This window comes from Apteryx rowi, unplaced genomic scaffold (genome assembly GCF_003343035.1).
Source record: "Apteryx rowi isolate R43461 unplaced genomic scaffold, aptRow1 scaffold_584, whole genome shotgun sequence".
NCBI classification, from domain to species: domain Eukaryota; kingdom Metazoa; phylum Chordata; class Aves; order Apterygiformes; family Apterygidae; genus Apteryx; species Apteryx rowi.
Window position 1 is genome coordinate 428,989 of NW_020450854.1, and position 19,163 is coordinate 448,151.

Here is a 19,163-nt window from a genome sequence, read left to right on the forward strand (position 1 = left end):
GCCAGAGCTAAATGCACAAATTCATTATAGCCACACCAATGCTTTTAAAGCAGGGCTCATAAGGCAAACTTTCATTTTCTAGGGGAAAAAAAATATACCTACTTGTGATTTCAAAGTGTTTGCTGTAGGTACCATAGAAATTAGACGTCTTTGATTAATGAAGCAAGGAAATGGAAAAAATGAAAAAAAAAATTAAAACACATGGTGTCAGAAGTTGCTCATGTTGCATTAAACACCAATGCAGCTTGGTTGCAAATTGGTTTCCTACTTTTTTTGTGTACTCCAGTGATATCATAGTGGGGAATGACCAGGAAGATGCCAGTTAAGGATGGTTCTGTTGGTTTAGCCTCCTGCTTCCTTTCCCTAGTAGCAGAGTACCAATCTCTCCCTTTTCAAATGTAACATGGGATGCAAACTGACCACAGGATAAAAGATGCCCCGAGTCTAATGAGGGGCTATAGTATGCCATTTTTTTCACTCTTACAGTCTGCACTTCAGAGCTAGCAATGCATTGCTCTTACTCCATGCTTAAGCAAGAGATATAATATATATATTGATTACACTAAACAGACTAGGACTGTTCTTTAGGCAATCCATCCTTCAGAACGAGGCCTCAAACCCTTCCAGTTCATTCACATTAGTTTATTCTATATTTGAGAAGTGAAGAATGCTGTCAAAGTCATTTGATTTGGTCATCAGTTCTTTGCAGACAGGAGAATTCCTTTTTCATTATAAATAAAAATTAAAAGAAATTCTGATTTATATGTTTTCCCAGAAGTAGCTACTCTCCCTACAGTATGTTTCTCATGCTATATAATAAAGCCAGTGGCAAGTTATTAGAATAGAAAATGGCAGAAAATATGTAACTTATTCAGGATGAGAAGGAGTTGTAAAACTAAAATTGGATGAGCTAACTTTTGTCACTTTTATAAATAACATCCTTTTACAGTAAATGGTTGATAAAATACATGTGAACAGGCCATTGGTTGCTGTGCCCGCTATTCAGCACAGGCCAAATACCATGTTCATTGACCTGATACGTTACTGCATACACTACCTGTCCTTGTTTGGTTGAGGTTTTTTTCCAACGTAAGGTTCTGATGTTTTTCAGGTATTAATCATGGACCTGTAATAGCTGGAGTAATTGGAGCTCAAAAACCACAATATGATATCTGGGGAAATACAGTAAACGTGGCCAGCAGGATGGACAGTACTGGTATCTTAGATAAAATACAGGTAGTCTTGCTTTTGTGCTAATTTATCTTTAATTTATCTTAATCCTTTGGGTTTAGTGCTTAAAAAAATCATGTTTTTGTGCACTGAACAGATCTGTGTCATTGAAGCTGAAGATGCCCACCAAAAAAAGACCTATCATCAACTGTATATATACATTTCAAAAGAATTAGATCTTGAACAGGAAAGTAAAGAATTAAAAGAAAAAGTATAGGGAAAAACAGGAGGAGAATCCAAACTTTGTCTTAACCATACAGAGGAATACAGTGGAGGAAATGCAGTACCAGATTAAAGGAGAATTTGAGGTGAATCACATTTGTAGTCTGTGACTTCCTAAATGCAAATTAGTAGCTACATCATCTCTGAAGGACTCTCCTAATGTTCATTATTTCTAAATAAAGGAAATGTCCATTACTGCTGTACATCAGATTAAATCCATAAGGCAATGATGAAGCTTTCATTTTATTGAAATATACAGATTAATAATCTGTATATATTATTATCTGTATAGATTATAGATAGGCTTGTATAGAAAAGATCTTCAGTTTTCTAGCCTTCCAGTGATTTCATATTCTAGGATCACATTTTAATTATCCGTCTGTATGTTGCCTAGCACAATGAGATCCCAGTCTGTGACTGAGAGCACACAAAATCTATGATTGAGACCATTCAGAACTAAATAATGCAAAATTAGAACTTGACTCATGATTAAAACTGAAAACAGGATGAATCTCAAAGCAATCTGCAAACATTTGTCCGCACTGCAAAGAAACAGGGCCACTCTAAGACAGCTGATGCTGTTGAGCAACCCCTGACCTGGAAGACTTATGCCTAAAATAACAGAACTGCTTCAAGTTTGTTTCACTGTCAGATTTATGTGAAAAACTGGCAACAGCAGCTCTGACAGATGATGCTAGTATCTCACTATCACTTCATTCACACAGCCTTAATATTTGCAAAAAGATGGGGAAGCTTCAGTCTACTGAAATGAAAAACAGCTCTTGAAGATCAGAAAAATGCTGTATGAGGATAAATGTTGTCCCTAGTGCCATTTGTGTATCTGCAAGTCCTCTGTTTTCAATCCTAGATACAAAAATGGTTATACTCAATATAATACTTGCTGTAAGTGACTAGAATGGGCACAGAGCAATAGATTATTTGAAAGCTCAGGTGCTCCAACCTCAACTTCAGACCTTTGAAGGTCTGCTAAACATGATGGCAAAACCCTTTTAATTGCTGAGCACTGATGTTCTCATCACACTCTGAAAGAAGATTCTGTTTTGCTCTTTTATCAATGCTGTTTTTATTACTGTATTATTGCAGGTTACAGAGGAGACAAACAATGTCCTACAAACGCTGGGGTACATGAGCACTTGTAGAGGAATAATAAATGTAAAAGGAAAAGGAGAACTGAAGACATACTTTGTACATACGGAAATGACAAGGTCCCTCTCACAAGGGAACGTGGCATCCTGAAGAATGTTTGTAGGTGTCATCAATACTGTATTTTCAGGAAAGTGTCACGCACTTTTTAACTACATTTTGGCCCTTAACATGCGTGCTATTTTCTGGTATGTGGCACTTATTTTAATATGGCTGCAGAATAGTCCCATGATCCATCATTTGATATTCCTGTGTTCGAGGACAGTTGTGTAGCATGCTACAGGACTGGAAGATTGTACTGCAACTTGCACTGTTATATGAAGACAAGAAAAGAGGAATAGAAATTGGAGGTAACTCATCCTGAAAGGACCAAAAAGAGATGTTAGTGGCAAATGGGGGGAAAAAAAGGCAATAAAGCTAGGGGTGCATACTATTTTCTGATGCATGATGTTTTCTGGAAAATACGGTAGCTCCCCAATAGCATCAACTAATCTGGTATTAAAATATACAGTATTTGTAAATAAATTTACTCTGTTCACACATGATTTGGATGTGATCACCAGTTGCATCTCATAGCCAGGGACATGTTAGGTGGCTTGCTGGCATCCTTTCTGGAGAGAGAACTAACAATGCTGGAACAGTTTTGTACAAACGTGTCGAATGTTTTGAAGCTATTGTCTTTTGTAAGGTTAATTCATTAAAAGTTTATACGTACTTTGTCTTACTGTTGCTGTCTCTTAGTTTTGCTTCCTTCCCATGGCTTCTCTTGCTCTCAACTTGCGCATCTCCTGCTGCTGCTGCTGCTGCTGCTGCTGCTGCTGCTTTTCATTCAGCAGTTAGATGTTGTGGCAGGCTGTGGCCAGCTGTTTCAGTAGCCTAAGTCATTAACATCTGCTAGGCTTGCTATGGCTTTTCAGAAGTTGAATTGACATTGGTGCCTTCAGTCATGGCTGATATCTAGGCACTTTGTAGCCGTTTGCTCCCTGGGTGATGCAGAAGACTTAACCTCAAATCCATGAATGCAAGCAAAGTGGAGGATGCCAGAGCTGGTAGCAGTGTTGCTACTTTGCAACAGGCCTGCAGTGCTCAAACAGTAACTAGGAGAAGCTGTACAAGAGAAGTTTTGTTCTGTTTTTTCTGTTTTGCACTTTGACTTCCTCTTTTGCCCTTGCATTCCTTTCACTTACCTTTACAATGCTGGATTTCATGGGATGTTTAAAACAATCTAGCTTACCAAAACATAATTATGAGTGGACACAAAAATGCTAGATGCTAGATAATTAAAATCTCATTGAATTAAAAAGTATCATATTTGCAGACTTTTGTAGAGGAGGCCAGGTGAAATGTTTAAAAAGCAGGTAATTGTACTATCTATGCACCTTTGAAGGCTGCTGTAAAGATTATTTTTGCTTTGCTATTATCAGCACTTGAACTTAAYATATTCTTTTAGTCGTCATAACAGCCTAACAAGAACAAAATTAATAAAATCTTCCTATTTCAAAAATAACAGAAAATGACAAGAAATTTTTCTGGCTGATATCTCATGAATATAGCTGTCAACTTATGCATTGTTAGCTCTGGTGTGTTACTGAAATGTAAAAAGAAAGGTATTCACAGGACAATCTTTCAGATTCCTCATTCATGAAACATGTATTTACATTTGTATTGCATAGTTGTCCCTTGAGAAGCAATTCTCAAAATTGTGGGTCACAAATACATGGCATCTGGCACAGTCTCGGTGAGTGTGACATGGGTCACTCATGGCAGCCAGCTGCCCACTGGCAAACTGGAATGGCAGCAAATTTCAAAATGTCAGTATTTGCAATAAAATAGACTATCTAAATTTGGATCACTTTTAGTTAGTCTGAAACCAAATGCAAGTTATTTCAGATGTTCAACATAACACATTTGACATCTCACCCAACGTTGGAAACCTTTCATCAGTAACTTTCAAAATAGGTACCAGTCCAGTAAAGTTCCCATTAAAAAAATAGGTTGTTGTCCTTATCATTTCTTCCTTAAGTTAACATAAATATTTTCCAGCTGAATTAAAGACTTTCCAAGTAGCTCACTGATCAGTAAGAAATAATTTCCCGGTCACTTCCTAAAACAAACTATCAGATAGCTATGCTTAAGACTTCTCCTAAATCCCTCCCCTCCACTTACTCTAAATTTGCCATAGGAACACACTCTTCATACAAAAAATATTATATCTCTTAGACCTTGAATGTATTCTGAGCCCTTTAAATCATATTGGTATTATCACAAGTCGAAGTAATCATTTCTAACTGTGGATGAAAATCCTTTATGTAAAATTGATTGATTATATTGTACTGTCATATCTGTGTGCAGCTTTCAGGTATAACCTGTACATTCAAGGTTGTGCTTTTCATCTGTATTCTTGCACATTTTGTGAATCTGTAGTAAACCTTCTACCTAACTCGATAGACTTGCTTCTATGATTTTTATAAAAGTTAAACAAGATTGTATTTCTGTAAGCCATAAAACATTAAAATATTTGAATGGCCATGAACTGACTGGTCCAATGAAATATAAAGAAAGATATATATATATACCCTCCAAGAACATACTGAAAATGCCCTCGAAAATCCTTTTTATTGTTATCTCTACCTATTTAGAAACAAAATAGTTAAATCTTCCAAGTATATCTCTAACATCATAAATAATAATGTATTTAGTAATATAATCTATTTTGCTATATTTTCAATTTTTAAGTATACTTAAAATAGATCAAAAGCCATTCAGAACACCCATGTCACACTGGTGTTCTTGCATTTTGTAGTTGCATTCAGACTCTTGTTACTATGCAGGCAAATCCTGCTAAAGAACAAGAAAGTGGTCAAAAGATGAATAGTCATGCAGTTTGGTGCCCAGGCAAAGGAAGGTTCATATCATCCTCTCTGCAGCCTTCAGTTGCTGAGTATTATTATTATTATTAATATCCCTCTAATGCCAAGAAGCAATTTCTATCCAATAAATAATTTTATCTTCCAGTGCATTTTACATCTACTGTTTATACTATTTTATTTTTCCCCTGTCTAGATTGTCCCAGAATTATTTTATCCTCTTTCTTCCTTTCCCGCAGCAATTTTATCTGCCTCAGTAACTGGTTATTTGAAAATATTTATGATTTGAAAATATTTATGACAATCACACAAATCAGCATTCTGTATGTCATATATTCTACATCATAATAAGGCTCCACTTCTACAACTTCTGTGTTGGTGCCGTAGTTAATAAGTTGCTAGCAAATCGCAAAGAACGTGAGGTCTAAAAGTAAATGGCAAGTGCAAATGTACCTAACAGGAGGCAGTAGCCAAAATATCAATACAGTGATTCACTGTAATCTGGGAAAATGAGATCCAGAGGATGACACTTGGGAAGTCTACTGGATTGCTTTCTCAAGGTCAATGCTTTGCTCCCATCCAAGGAGGGCTACCAAGGGTCAGGAAGAAAGACTGAACTTGCAGTCATTTTTGTTAACTACAAAAGCAGTCAGGATTACATTAGCATCCTATTTATCCTTTGTGAAAATCATCTTTCATGCTCTTCATGTTCATTTATGTTTCATGTACGTTGTAAAATAACTACGGACCTTCCCTGTTCCCACAGAGGTACGGATAGGGGTACAACCTGCTCATTGCTGGAGAAACAGCTGGGCATCTGAAGGCTGGGCTCTTGAAAGGCGGTGCCATTTTGTTTTCAGGACCTCATATCAGGACAAATAATAGCTATTTCAACAGAATGCTTTATATACCAGGAGATTTACTGTTAGAAGTAATGGTTAGTTTGTCCTTGGACAAGCAGTTTTCCTTTTGGTTGCACTTGTGTATGAAGGCATTTTAACTTTTCCTATTCGGCTAGCAGACTCTCCCATACTTGACCAAGATATTCGCCCTTCAGCACTTTTTACAAGTGAATCCCAAACAATTTAAGACCAGGGCTTTTGAGCTTTTTTCCCTATCCCTTCTTGTCTAAATTAGTGGAGTGACTTGAAGGAGAAAACAAACATAGAAAAGAAAGATAGGTGCCTTAAAATAAAACAAGTACTTAAAGGAGTAATTTTTTTTCCTTAAGTTCTTTAAACTTTTGTGGATTTGTCCAAAATGGTGTAGAAATTGACTGTAGCTGCTTCACCCTGAAGTTTTTTGTATATTCATTTTAAAATTATTCAAATTTCGGGGCAGGAATTACCCAGGTAAAGTTAGTTTTTAATATGTCAAAATGCATCACAATGACATTTTAATCCTGACATTTTGCAACTATGAAGGTGGGAACCCCTTTCTGTTGTAGAATGCCACTGTCCAAAACAAAGATTCTGCCAAGAACTGTATGCAAATCCCTGGTGGAATATTTTTCAAAGATAAAATGTGGCAATTGAGATGTTCTGCATGAAAATTCAGCTTTGACAGGAAGAAATGCACATGAAGTATTTTGAAAGACTGACATTCCTGGACTAGGCATTTTCACGTTTGCATTTTAAAACAGTTGTTACAAATAACAATTGTTATGTCCATTGGATGTATAGAATTTTGTATTATTCTGTTTACCAAGAGGGTTACTGAACTGAACATTCATTTGACATAGTGAGCTGAAATATCCATTGAGCAAATATCAGTCAGCTTATAAACAAAAACTGCAAATTATATCAACCTGTTATCATTTTATAGTATAATTGTTTTTAAGTTATTAGAATAAAAATCATTATAGTAATATATTTGAAAAGTCTGATTCTCCAGTCAAGCCGTAAAAATTGCAGCAACAAGCCAACCCAGGAGTGTTTGCAATCTGCAGACTGAGGCTTAGTCATAGAAGCTGTGCAGAGAATCATTCAAAAGAGCAGATTTATTCAAGGAAATTAAAAATTGTCCTGAGTCATTCAGGAACATAAAAAGCCCTGAAAACTGTACAAAAATTGCTGGTGATGCACAGTTGCCTCCCTCTAATCCAGAGCACCTCTAAAGAGCCTCCTTGTCTGAGACAGGCGCATGCTGTGGCTAACTCGGGGTCGAGCTGAAAGAAGCACTTGTTTGAAATGACTGCCTTGGCCTCACCAAAGCGAGGACCAACACTGTGTTCGCGGTAAGAGGACAGAATTTGAGAGTCATTTTGTTTCAGCCTCTTTTGCCAGGACAATGGGTTGCAGCAGTTGCTGGAAGAGGCCGTCTCCTCTTTGCGGCTCAGCGGCGAGCCAGGGATATACGGCAGTCTGATACTTGGTGAGGCCAAACAGCAAGGACGTGAGCTGAATCGCTGAGCCTTAATTTGACAGCAGGCTAGTCATCTCAGCTGCAAGCATCACTGGTTTGAAACAGATCTGCCAGCTGGTAGTAAGGACAGCTACCACAGCTATTCTGTGCTGTAATGGCACATCTAGCTGTCTGTTGTCTGTCCTCCCCCCACCCTGTAACCCTTTGCAGAGCAAACTCCTTTTAGTGACTTTCTTTCTAAGTAATTACATAAGCCAGTTTGATATTTCAGAACAGCCACCTGTCCTTTGCGACACCTTTCTGGCTATAAAAATATGAATCAGTTTGTTCAAAATTCAGAAATCTTAGCAGTGGAATCTTAGGAGGATAATGCTACTCCCTAAAAAAGGAGCAAACTCAATTTCTTCTTAGGAAACTGAATGCAAAGCAACTTTTGACATCTGGGTCTCTGAACTGAGCCATATTTCAAGGCACACTTTTGACAGTATCAGTTGAAATTGCCCCATTGCCCTCACACCGGTGGTTACATGCCCATTTGTTTAAACTACCAAGAAAAATCACTTACTGCCAGTGCTGCCTTGTTTCAGTAGCACAGTAACAGCAGCACGCAAGCAGCATAAGTCACTGGTTGTGACTGTGCAAGAATGCTGCTGTTGTGAACGCACTTACCAAAAAATACTAACAGCAATAATAACAGCAATGCCTAAAAGCTGTACCTACAGCACTAGTCCTGTAGCTGCAGAAAAAAGATACCCCAAGTTCCTTGAGACTCAGAATCCTAATTCTGAGGGCAGTTCCAAATTTGTGTTGTTTTTATTCAACCTCGCAACTTAAAATTATGAGAGTCTCTGTGGAAGGGTATTTCCAGTACAGCACCGTTTCTGTTTTGTTAGGATTTTGTTCTAATCCTTTTTCCCCGTTTCCAAGGACAGTAGGACACAGAGGAGTCGACTGACAGAGCAGCAGAAGGCACCTGGGAGGGTGGGCCCCCGGCCGTGGGCCCCGGCCCCGGGGGCCCTGAAGCCGCCTGCCTGAGTACTTAAAGGAGTCTCAAAGCCGGATTCAGGGCAGGAGATCTTGTATGAGCCTTGGAAAACTGTGGCCAAGCCCTCACGTTTAGATGCCTGTGAATCCGCACTTTCAGGTTAACGCTGGCTCTGCAGAAACACACCAGATATCTCCCGGTGGCCGCGGTGCACCACCACGGCTGAGCGGGCCAGGGCACAGCGGGACGTGCCATGCCTCGCTGCGGGGGGTTCTTCTCCCGCAGACGGCCTTAACTCGCCGTCCGTCCCTGGCGCGTCCCGGCCGTGCCTGCCTCCTTGGCGGGCTGGTTGCCGGGCTGGAGGAAAAGCGCTCCGGGAATGACGCCCACCCTGGCGAGGCCGCGGAGGCGCCAGCCGCCCCTCGGCCCCTCCTGCTGGCCTTGGCGTGGCCTCTCGGCCCTCCGGGCCGCCGACAGGGCGTTACCTAGAGACGGCACAACAGGGCCGCGCCAAACGCCCTCTGCCCTCGCCCCAAGGGCCGGCTCCGTCCGGGCCATGCAGAGCGCCCGGGACGCGAGAGACGCAGAGGAGGAGGAGGTGGACGAGGAGGAAGAGGAGAAACTGTCTGCTCCAACGAGGAGGAAACACCAGCTGCCGCTGTCGGCCCAGTCGGCCTTCAGCTACATCCCGCCGGGGCGGAGAGATCCACAGGAGGTCAGCTATTTCCACCGGGAGGCCAAGGTGAGGGCAAAAGAAGTATATATATTTAAAAAAAAAAAAAAAAAGAAAAGAAAAGAAAAGGAGAAAGCTGGAGAAGGGAACAGGCAGAGCAGGTCAGGGGAAGTCACAAAAGCTTGAGAAGGTCCAGCAAAAAGTAAACATAAATCCACTAATTTTAAGAAGAGATGGGCCCACATGGTCAGCACTCATTCCCCCAAAGTAAAGCAATACACAGATGAAAAGACACTTGGCAACTAGAAGATGTTTCCTCCCCAGAGGATAATTTACAGTCTGGGGACAAAAATAAATGGCCAGAGCAGCACAGAGCCCCAGGGAAATCAATAAGGAGAAGCAGAATTACAAAACTTTGTGGTAGATTTCTATGCAGTTTAATTAAATTGCATTCAGTTGCTAAACAATGGATTAAGCCTCATCATGATAGATGAAGTCACTCAAGTGTTTGGGAAAAAATCCCGTTAATATTTTAAAGGCCTACTAAATCAGGCCGATCAAAGTGTCTCCCTTTTGCCTGGAGCTAGGCAGTACCTACTGTGGTAACTTGGCACTGAAATAGCAATTTTTGTCTTCAAAGGCCTGTGCAAAGTGTAACTGATGGTTGTCATGTGTGGATAGAAAATGAGGGTAATATCTTTCACTGGGTGGGGAAAGAAAAGTAGAGAAACGATTTGCCTGAGGTTGCACAAGGATTGAAGCCACCTAGCATTGGCGATCAGGAAGACTTCTCCTCAAAATGCAGATCACAGTTGTCTTTAAGGGAAGGGCTAGCCGTGAGACACTGAAAAGCATCATCTCTCCATGSGCTGGGAAGCAGAGCCTTGTTTATTCGGTCAAACATGCACTATCAGCAACCCTTTTATGAGAAACTCTTCCCTTTCCAGGCAAGGGTTTTCAGCGTGCACACCAGTTTTGCACATGCTCACCTTTAATACAAAAAATCAATAGAGCTGCTCAAAACATATGCATAGATACCTGAATATTTCTGAAGATGGAACACTGACACTTAACATGTAATAACGGAAATAGACGAGGTAGGAGATCCACCCCAATGCTTTGTGCTTCAATATATGAATCTTTCTCCTCTCTTAGCCCTCAATCCAAGCTTTTTTTTTTCTTTTTTTTTTAATTAGAAATGATATAAACCTCTCTCTGTTTGGAAAGATAGTCATATAAGACATTGAACATAACAGCTTTATCTCAAAAAAATAGCTATAAAAAGTTCTGAAGTATCGTAATATAGCAATATTATGGCAATATATATTTATAACAATACCCATAAAATACTGGTTTTAGCTACCAGCACAACTGGGTTTTGTAACACTTGTAGATACAATTCTTTCAGAATAAATTTCAGAAGAATAAAAATTTTTTCAGAATATCTTTCAGAATAAATTGCTGTATCTTGCAGAGTAGCTTAACCTAAGTTTGCAAAGGCACTCAGATAATGTGACACATAGAATGGCATCATATACATTTAGACAGTACTGGAATGAAGTCCTGTAGCCCTGTGTGAGGTCTCTAAACTTCCCGTTATGGTGTCTGGTGAAAGTTAGAAGCCTTAAAATGTGATTCACAACATTGGGCCCTGAGCAGGGAGCTACTTAGCCTTGGCTCCCAGAGAAATCCCGAGTGGACAAGGGTGTTTTTGGCATTTTTCCTCTCCAGAATTGAGCACTTTAGGCCTCAAGGAGATCCCCCTTCCCCTTGGCATTCGCAACTTGAAACTTTCTCATTTCAAATAATTCCTACCATTTTTTTTTGTTTTTTTTTTTACTATAACTTAGTGCATGTATCTTGTGGCTCATCCCCTCTCCCAAACAGCAGGCTGCTGAACATGCAGAGCGCTGAGCAGTGACGACTGGCAATATATGTGAGAGTTCGCTGGTCGTGTCCCTGGGGCCTGGAGGGGATGCGGAACCCAGAACAAAGCTGGTCATGAAACAGCAAGTCTATTTCCAGCATTGACTGGGTGGCCCTGGTAGATTTATCATTTTAGATTCTCCTATGCAGATCTCAGCGTTACCCTGGGAAGGTGTTCTGAGCCAAAATGTGAATGAGCACAGTTAATGTCACGCTTAACAAAATAAGGCAGGGAGGTGAGCACAAAAAGAACAAAGCTAGGCAAGGGCAGAGGACTGACTGTGGCATGCCCAGAGCTGATGGGACTCGCAGGGAGAACGTATATTCCGGCTGCAGGAAATTAGCAACCATATGGTAGAGCTTTTGTTTACAATATAAAGTCCACTTTCACACTCCAGATGACCTGATTTGCAGAAAATGCTGCTCCAGTGGCATAGAAACGGAGAGTGATAACAGCTGTTTAATAGGTTTCTACACAGGGCAGGCCTCAGCTGGGGGGAAGGGGGGAGAAACAGATTTGACCCATTCTTCTGCACAGTTAATTTTTATTTATATAGGAAAGGGAATTTCATTCCTTTTTTCATCTTTAGAGACCTAAAATCCCCTGTACGTCAGAGACTGAAGCAGAGAGAAATAGAGGAAGATATCCTCAGCACATGGCCAGAAGCCAGGAATTCCTGCCTTTTAACCCCTTGCGTGACAGTTACTCCCTATATTGCTTTCCATAAACTAATGTAGCCAGTCTGTATTGTGTTTCCCCTTCTGTGACATGAAGAAAGACCTATGCATGCCTGGAATATTAATGAATGCTTGCAAAGTGCTTAACTTTAGTAGCAGTATGTAGAGGATGCTCACCTTGAGGACAACTTGCTTGTCAATTCTACATGATTCACTTGCTCTGATAGCTTTAAAAAATGCACTCCCCCACACACTCCCAGCCTAGGTCTACTATGTCAGCATTTAACAACAAGGAGAAACAATAGCAAAGAGTTATCAGCAAAGTGTGTAGAGTCAAAATATGCAGCCACCAGGCACTGCACAATTAGATGGGACTTGATGTGCAAGGCGATAAAAAAGCATCTTGAGCACAGAAACGTCTCTACATTTCTGGCAGAAGATCTTTAAGCGGATTATCTGGAACAGGGCTAGTTTTTAACATAACAGGCTGGCTACCTATCTGCAAGTTCCAGAAAGACTGAATTACCTGCCCTGGCACAGGTAATGAGTAATGGGCAAATAATGCCATGTGAATAAAAACAAAGGAGCAAATAATGCAGTAGTTCCTCATGGAACTTCCCCTAAAATTATGAATAAAATTGGTAGCGTGGGGAGGAAAGGGTAAGCAAGGGAGCAGGGAAATAATGGAGGTGACAAATCAGATGCTTTTAAACATGCCTGAAATTCTGTGAGGCTTGATGGTTTCTGAGAAAAAAAGGGCTAGATAGGTTAAAAATCAAACCACTTCTCCTCTGCCCTTCCAAAAAGCAGCCTGTGGTGCCAGCAGGGCCTCAGTAGCACTGTTATCTGAGGGCTTCCTTTCAGTGGGGCCTTGTAGCCTTCTTGACCTGCCATGATTTGAATATTTTTGGAGTACAGCAATGGAAACGGTAGTACGCATAAGACATGAATTTTTCAAGAGCTAAATCAGGTGCACTGTAAACTCAGAGTGAAAAAAAGCCCCCAAAATGCATACTTTTTCAGACTTGCAGTTAGCTGTGCACAAAATCAGTGATGGATTGACATCTTTACCAGAATGTGAAGATTTTAATGAAGCTCATAAACAACTGACAGCATATTACAACAGGGGTCTTTGCTTTTCTTTCCTTCAAAACTTTTTTTGTTTCTTTGAAATACTGATCAGAATTTCTTGATTACATTTCCTTAATGCATTTCTTAGCAGATCAGGTCTTCCATATTACTTGTTAGGATGTAACTGTCAGCAGATATCATAAATGCAATAATATTCTGGCTTGGGTGGGGGTTTTTTATACATGACAAATATATTTTTATGCACACTACTTGATCACAAGATTACCAGTGTGGCACATCTCCAAACTGTTCAGAATTCTCCTTTATTCAGAAGTTAAAAGGCGATTCCCTTACAGGGTAACTATGTCTTTTTCTTTCCAAATGAATTTTGAAACTGCCTGTTTTCCTTTTGCATTACAGTGACAGATCATTTGACAAGTTTAAGGCACTTAAGAAGGAAAATAGAAAGTTCAGATATGGAAAAGTAAAATAGATAAATAAAGTAGTCAAACTTTCAAAAGTTACAATAGATTACAGGGGAAAACAGAGAAAATTTCCCACAAGGGAAGTTTCAGAGATGAGCTGAATACATAAAAGAAAAAAGCTCAAAAAGCTATCACTAGATAATTTTATTCCAGACTATTCCAAATGACACAAATCTGCTAAGAGTAACTCAATAATGTTACAATTGCCATCATCTAAAGCTGTATGTGCACTGTTGATTTGACTATATATATTCTATAACCTACAAAAAGTTGAACAATACTATAAATTAGCCTTTTTCCCCTTTTCTCAAGACAGGGAGTGTTTCCACTTATGATTCCATTTTTAAAAGACCAGTGGGTTACAACAAATATCTTCACTGATGTGACAGAGAACGTGCAAAGAACCAAGGTGTTAACATAAATGATGAGGTAACCCTTTGATAATTTTATAATGATCTTTGTTAAAATCATTTTGTTCATTTTGACGCACCTGGAGACCATGAGCACAGTTTTACCATTTATAATGCAACTTATATGGGAGCAAAGGAATTGGAAGGAGAACACTAATGTCCTCAGCCTGGTGGTTTAAAAGACAGAGCTAACAAGTAAAGACACCCCTTCTCCCGTTCCCTGAGCTAGCTCCTGCTCTTCAATATCCTGCATATTTCTTTTGGGGTATTTGCTAGTCAAACTTACACCAGACTGGTCTGCAGGAGGGAAACTGGAAGGGAGCTGGTGCAAAGGAGAGGTCAGTTAGAAGACCAGGGACATGCCTGGAAAGGGCTGCCCATAGCCAAAACATTTGAGCCCAGCAAGGTCAGTGTTTGCTGTTCAGCCTCATAGCTAAGGAAGCATGCAGCCATTTTCTTAACCAGCTGCCTTGAAAACATAAATACTATAACATGTAATATATAAAAAAAATACATATCTTTTTCTAGGCAACAGGTGACTAACATATATATATGCAGAGGCAGAAGACATCAAAACCAAAGTGCAACCTGTGTGTGCTCACGACCTCAAAATCCTAATGATTTCAGGGGATGGGAAGAGGGTGGGTCAGCTAGGAATAACTACCTATATTGGTGATTATATTATGACAGAGAAGGAGAAGGGAAGAGAGAGACAAAAGTTAAAATTACTGTAATTGCCATGTAATAAGACTGTCAAGATTTTGGAACAAAGGCCACTGCTTGGGATTTCTCTTACCCGCCTAGGTAGTAGTTATATATGTCAGATATTTCAGTGCATAGCCATAATCCCCTTCAACTCTAGCAGATAGTACAGGGAGGATTAGGTGCACACTTAACAATCATGAAAGTGCCCATTACCGTTACCTGCTCCCACTTACTTACTCAACTGCAAATCTGCACAAGGCCAAAAGCCATGTAAATGACAACTCCAATTAAAAATGAGCCTTTTTATTTAAACAAAACAAAACCGAAAAGAAAGGAAGCCCCCAAAACCAAACCCAACTTCCCATCTGGAAGTTTGTGTAAAATGCAATTTATTAATGCAGAGTTAAGGGTTTTTACTGAGATCTTGTGTCCTTGTGATACCAGCAAAACTTGCCTTTAGGAAGCAAATGCCCATGGGCCAGAAAACATAGCAGCCTTGTTAGGCAACACACGTGAGCGACTCTGCCTGGGAACTATTCTGAGCAGGCGTCCCTTAATCCAGGCCTTTAGTTAGTGTGGAGACACAGAAAAAACACAGCTGTTAAATGTTACAGCGTGATCCTCATGCACATGATGACACCTAACACTGGACTTCCCCATAACTAAATGAATGTCCCATACTCAACTCCCTCTCTCTCATAAACCCAGTGGCACTCACAGACTTTATATAATAGTATTTGTAACTATATTATAAAACATAATAAATAAAAAGGCCAAAGACTGACACCTTTCTAGTACAGCACTAAAAGGAGACAGGCTGGATCCACCACAATACAATCCTTTCTTACAAGTGAAGAAAGCAAACCCCATACAAGCAAGCCCTTCCTTTCCTGTAGAGAGCCTCAGTGCGCTCAGGGAGGCTAGCAACGCAGTCACAGATACTCAGTTTAGCTACATGTAACAGTGACTGCAGGGAGGGTGCTTTCTCATGGATGCCGTTACTGATTTCTGGTGTTACGGTGGTAGAATTACAGGCCACAGAGCCATGTAGTGGGACACCTCCCAGGCAACTACTGGAAAATTTGAAATCTGCTGAATGCAGAACCTGCAAAAATAATGAAATACCACTAGGTCCACTCAGTGCTGTGCTGCCAAGGCTATTTCAAACTGAATCTATTTATTTAAAGGGAAAATAAAGCTATCAGGATTACATACTGCTGCCTGTCATTGGCACTATAAACCCTGTATCCCTAGCAAAAGTCCTCCTTGATGGCACAAAGAATCTCTCATTGCTTCCTTTTCAACATTTATCCACAGGTGAGGGGAACAGGAGGAAATGGTTTTATCTTTCAGCCTGCCACACTTCTTGACTGTTGATTTTTGTCCTGGTGTAGTTAAAAGATGGTGTATTGAATAGCTTTTAATGGGGTGGAGGCAGCAAGGGAAGAGGGAGTGCGAGTTGAGGGGAGAATAGTTGTTTTGGAATGGGGGTTTCTGCTTTATTTGAAGAAAGGGTTTGCAGCATCCTCCCAGCAGTCGCTGATCTAGAGATTGCACCTGAACTGTGCTGTGGGCTCTGTCTTTTGATGCTCCTTGTAGATATTATTTATATCATAATACTAGGTAAACACACTGGGAGCCAAGGCTCGTTGTTTTAGCCGCTGCGCAAACACACACACACACAGTCTGATATCCTTTGGCTAGGGAAAGAAAAACAAACAGATCCTGTCTTTCCCTTCTGCCTCCAGAGCTCCCTGGTGCTGTAGCACAGGAAGGAGTTGCAGATTGCAGATAGTGATTGCACACTCACTTAAAGAGCAGTTTACTCAGCACAGGCTGAAAAATAATCTTTTTTGGGTTGGGTTATTTTTCAACAAGTTCGCTTCCCATCATCACAGAACATTACTTTCATAATCTTACAGCTACAAGCATTTTTAGTAAAACCTTTCATTCTGCAAAAATCCAGTAGCATAAGCTTTATATTATTCATGGAAAGGCTGCATGGCCCAGTGGTTACTCAGGGGGTTTTTTATGCTTAGATTTTTTTCAGGCAGTGGTTTCACTGACTTGTGCAAGCAGAGTATGTGTTCCTGTAGTAGAGTACACAGATTAAATCCATTTTATTTCTCAGATGAATTGAGCRAGTCAGTGCACAATGAAAATACAAATAAAAACGAAAAAAAAAATCTGTGCCACTTTCCAGTAATATAGTATTTAGTTTGCCAGTAATCACATGGTAATCACCACATGTGTATATAAAAAAAATCAGTCCACAGTAATTCAGGGCACAACTCCGTATCTTATCATATTATCAGCCAGTGATATATTCATGTTTTATTAATATGCCTAAAAAACTAGGTCAAGGATGGAACCATAAGAGTGCAGTTCACTGCTAAATAAATATACCTCCCTATAGCAGATGCTGTACAGTTCTATTGTTTTAGCCCAGGCCACAGCACAGTTAGCAGTAACTGCCTAGTATTTGCTCTGTGATTCTCTTTTAAGGAGAATTTTGTATTTTCACAGGAAACGGCAAGACTTGTCGCTGTTTTGTCATCCTCAGATTATGGGAGACGCATAAAAAAGCCCATAGAGCAGCTGATAAGAGATCACGCCAGGATTAATCACGTGCAGGCAGAATTCTACAGGAAAAATGGAATCACCTGCTTACTGGAAAAACCTTCTCCAAGCCTGGATCCATGCTAAATCTCTTGTAACTGTCATTGCCAGCAACACTTATGTGGTGTAAAAAAAAAAATGTACATCAAAAAAGAAAATAGTGCTTTTGCCTTTCCCTCTACTATTTTAGTTAATGAGAGTGGTTTGGAATAAAAAAGCATGAAATAGCATCTGTACTTTTCCTCATGCTAATTCAAAATGTATCTCTTCTTACAGTCTCATTAAAATCTTGTGAAGAGCATCGCAAGAACTGAACGTTTTCGGAAGCAACACTTGAAACAAGGGACCTGTTGGGTCAACAGCTCTCCCTGTGCTATTTCAGGCAGTGATTCTACATAACTCTGTTCACAGACTTAACATTTAAGCACACTTGCTCCTTAGGGTATCTGGTAACTGATTTCTTAATCTTCAAAGCACTGCTAAAAATTGCTAAGTGTCATATGTAATATGTGAAACAGATGAAACAGAGATTCAAACCAGATTTTCCAAAACAGATAGCCTTAGCTATAGATGGACATGTAAAAAATGGCCTGACTTTCAGAAGTGCTAAAGATTTAGCAATTTCAATAGACTTCAAGTGGAAGTCACTCTAAAGGGAACTTCAGAGTGCTTGGCATTTAAGTAGACACTAAAATCCAGGCTTAGCTAATTTCAGGCATCCATTTTGCTGACTTAATTATACAAATGGTGTCTGAGGGATCTGTTCAGCACAGCCACAAGAAAAATCATCTTTGGATCTGTATCCAATGCTGCAAAAAAAAAAAAAAAAAAAAAANCCTAAGAGAACAAGCACTAAATATTTTCTTAGCAAGGATGGAAAAAACCACAAGGATCAAGCAGTACTTATTTAAAAAGCATATCTAGAGTAAATGCCTAAATCTGCTTAAATGTTTACTGCTTTGTATCCTTACTGAATCCAGTATTTTCATCAGTTTTAAAGTAATTTCAGGAGATGGAACATACAAGGGTACACATCAGTTTGGTTCTCAAGAGCCATTGATCTTGTTGTTGTTTAAAGCTGAAGCAATATTATCCAATAAGGAATGATAGCCAGACTGATCATACCTGAAGAGAAGGACTGAAAGTCCACAGCTTTGACTGACATTGGAGTTCTGTTAGGCACTTATGAACAGCAAACCTAGATCATTTGCAAGTACAGCGAGTCTGCTAATAAAAAATAAAAGATCAACTTAATCTGGGATGTGCATAAGCAGAAAATTCAGCAATCAATTTGTTTGTTGTGGCATGATGTGAGAATCAGAGTACAAACAGCAGCCCATTCTGCAAGGTGTTTGCCACCTTCATTATTTATGACCTGCAAGTTTTCCTTTTTCAGCGAGTAATGGCAAGGGACAAGGACAGTAACTGCTACATTCCTTTTCAACAATAAATATTGCATCAAGCAAATCCAGTAACATTAATTGAAGAGGATTCACAGTAAGAACAAAGTGAGAAGTACATGTTTTCTAACAACATCAGAGTGCTTTTAACAAGAATCAGTATCAAATGCATGCCAGTGAAGACTGAGATCAAATATGGCCCTATTCTATACAAGTTATTTTTAGTTTGGGACAATCAGTACAAATTACTTCTTTTAAGTGGCCTCCTTACTATATTTACAAACCATCTGTGTTTGAAAACTGCATGAAAACAAATTATTTGAAAACACCACCACCTTCTGGCTAGCATGAGAAAGATGCATCA

At 39.7% G+C, this 19,163-nt stretch overlaps 2 protein-coding genes across 2 annotated transcripts in view; both read left to right on the top strand.

The window, feature by feature from the left end:
* ADCY2 (adenylate cyclase 2) overlaps nucleotides 1-3,341 on the top strand; it is a 198,317-nt gene extending 194,976 nt beyond the window's left edge. The window contains exons 24-25 of the mRNA XM_026082600.1: nucleotides 1,112-1,236; nucleotides 2,557-3,341. Coding sequence (XP_025938385.1) covers nucleotides 1,112-1,236; nucleotides 2,557-2,709 — 278 coding nt within the window. The 3' untranslated portion in view covers nucleotides 2,710-3,341. The remainder of the gene's footprint in view (nucleotides 1-1,111; nucleotides 1,237-2,556) is intronic.
* Nucleotides 3,342-9,211: 5,870 nt separating this feature from the next.
* On the top strand, nucleotides 9,212-17,553 carry CUNH5orf49 (chromosome unknown C5orf49 homolog). Its single transcript, XM_026082598.1, is given in 3 exon segments — nucleotides 9,212-9,574; nucleotides 13,978-14,094; nucleotides 17,307-17,553. Coding segments are annotated over 3 exon segments (660 nt in total). The 3' UTR covers nucleotides 17,487-17,553.
* The last annotated feature ends 1,610 nt before the right edge of the window (nucleotides 17,554-19,163 follow it).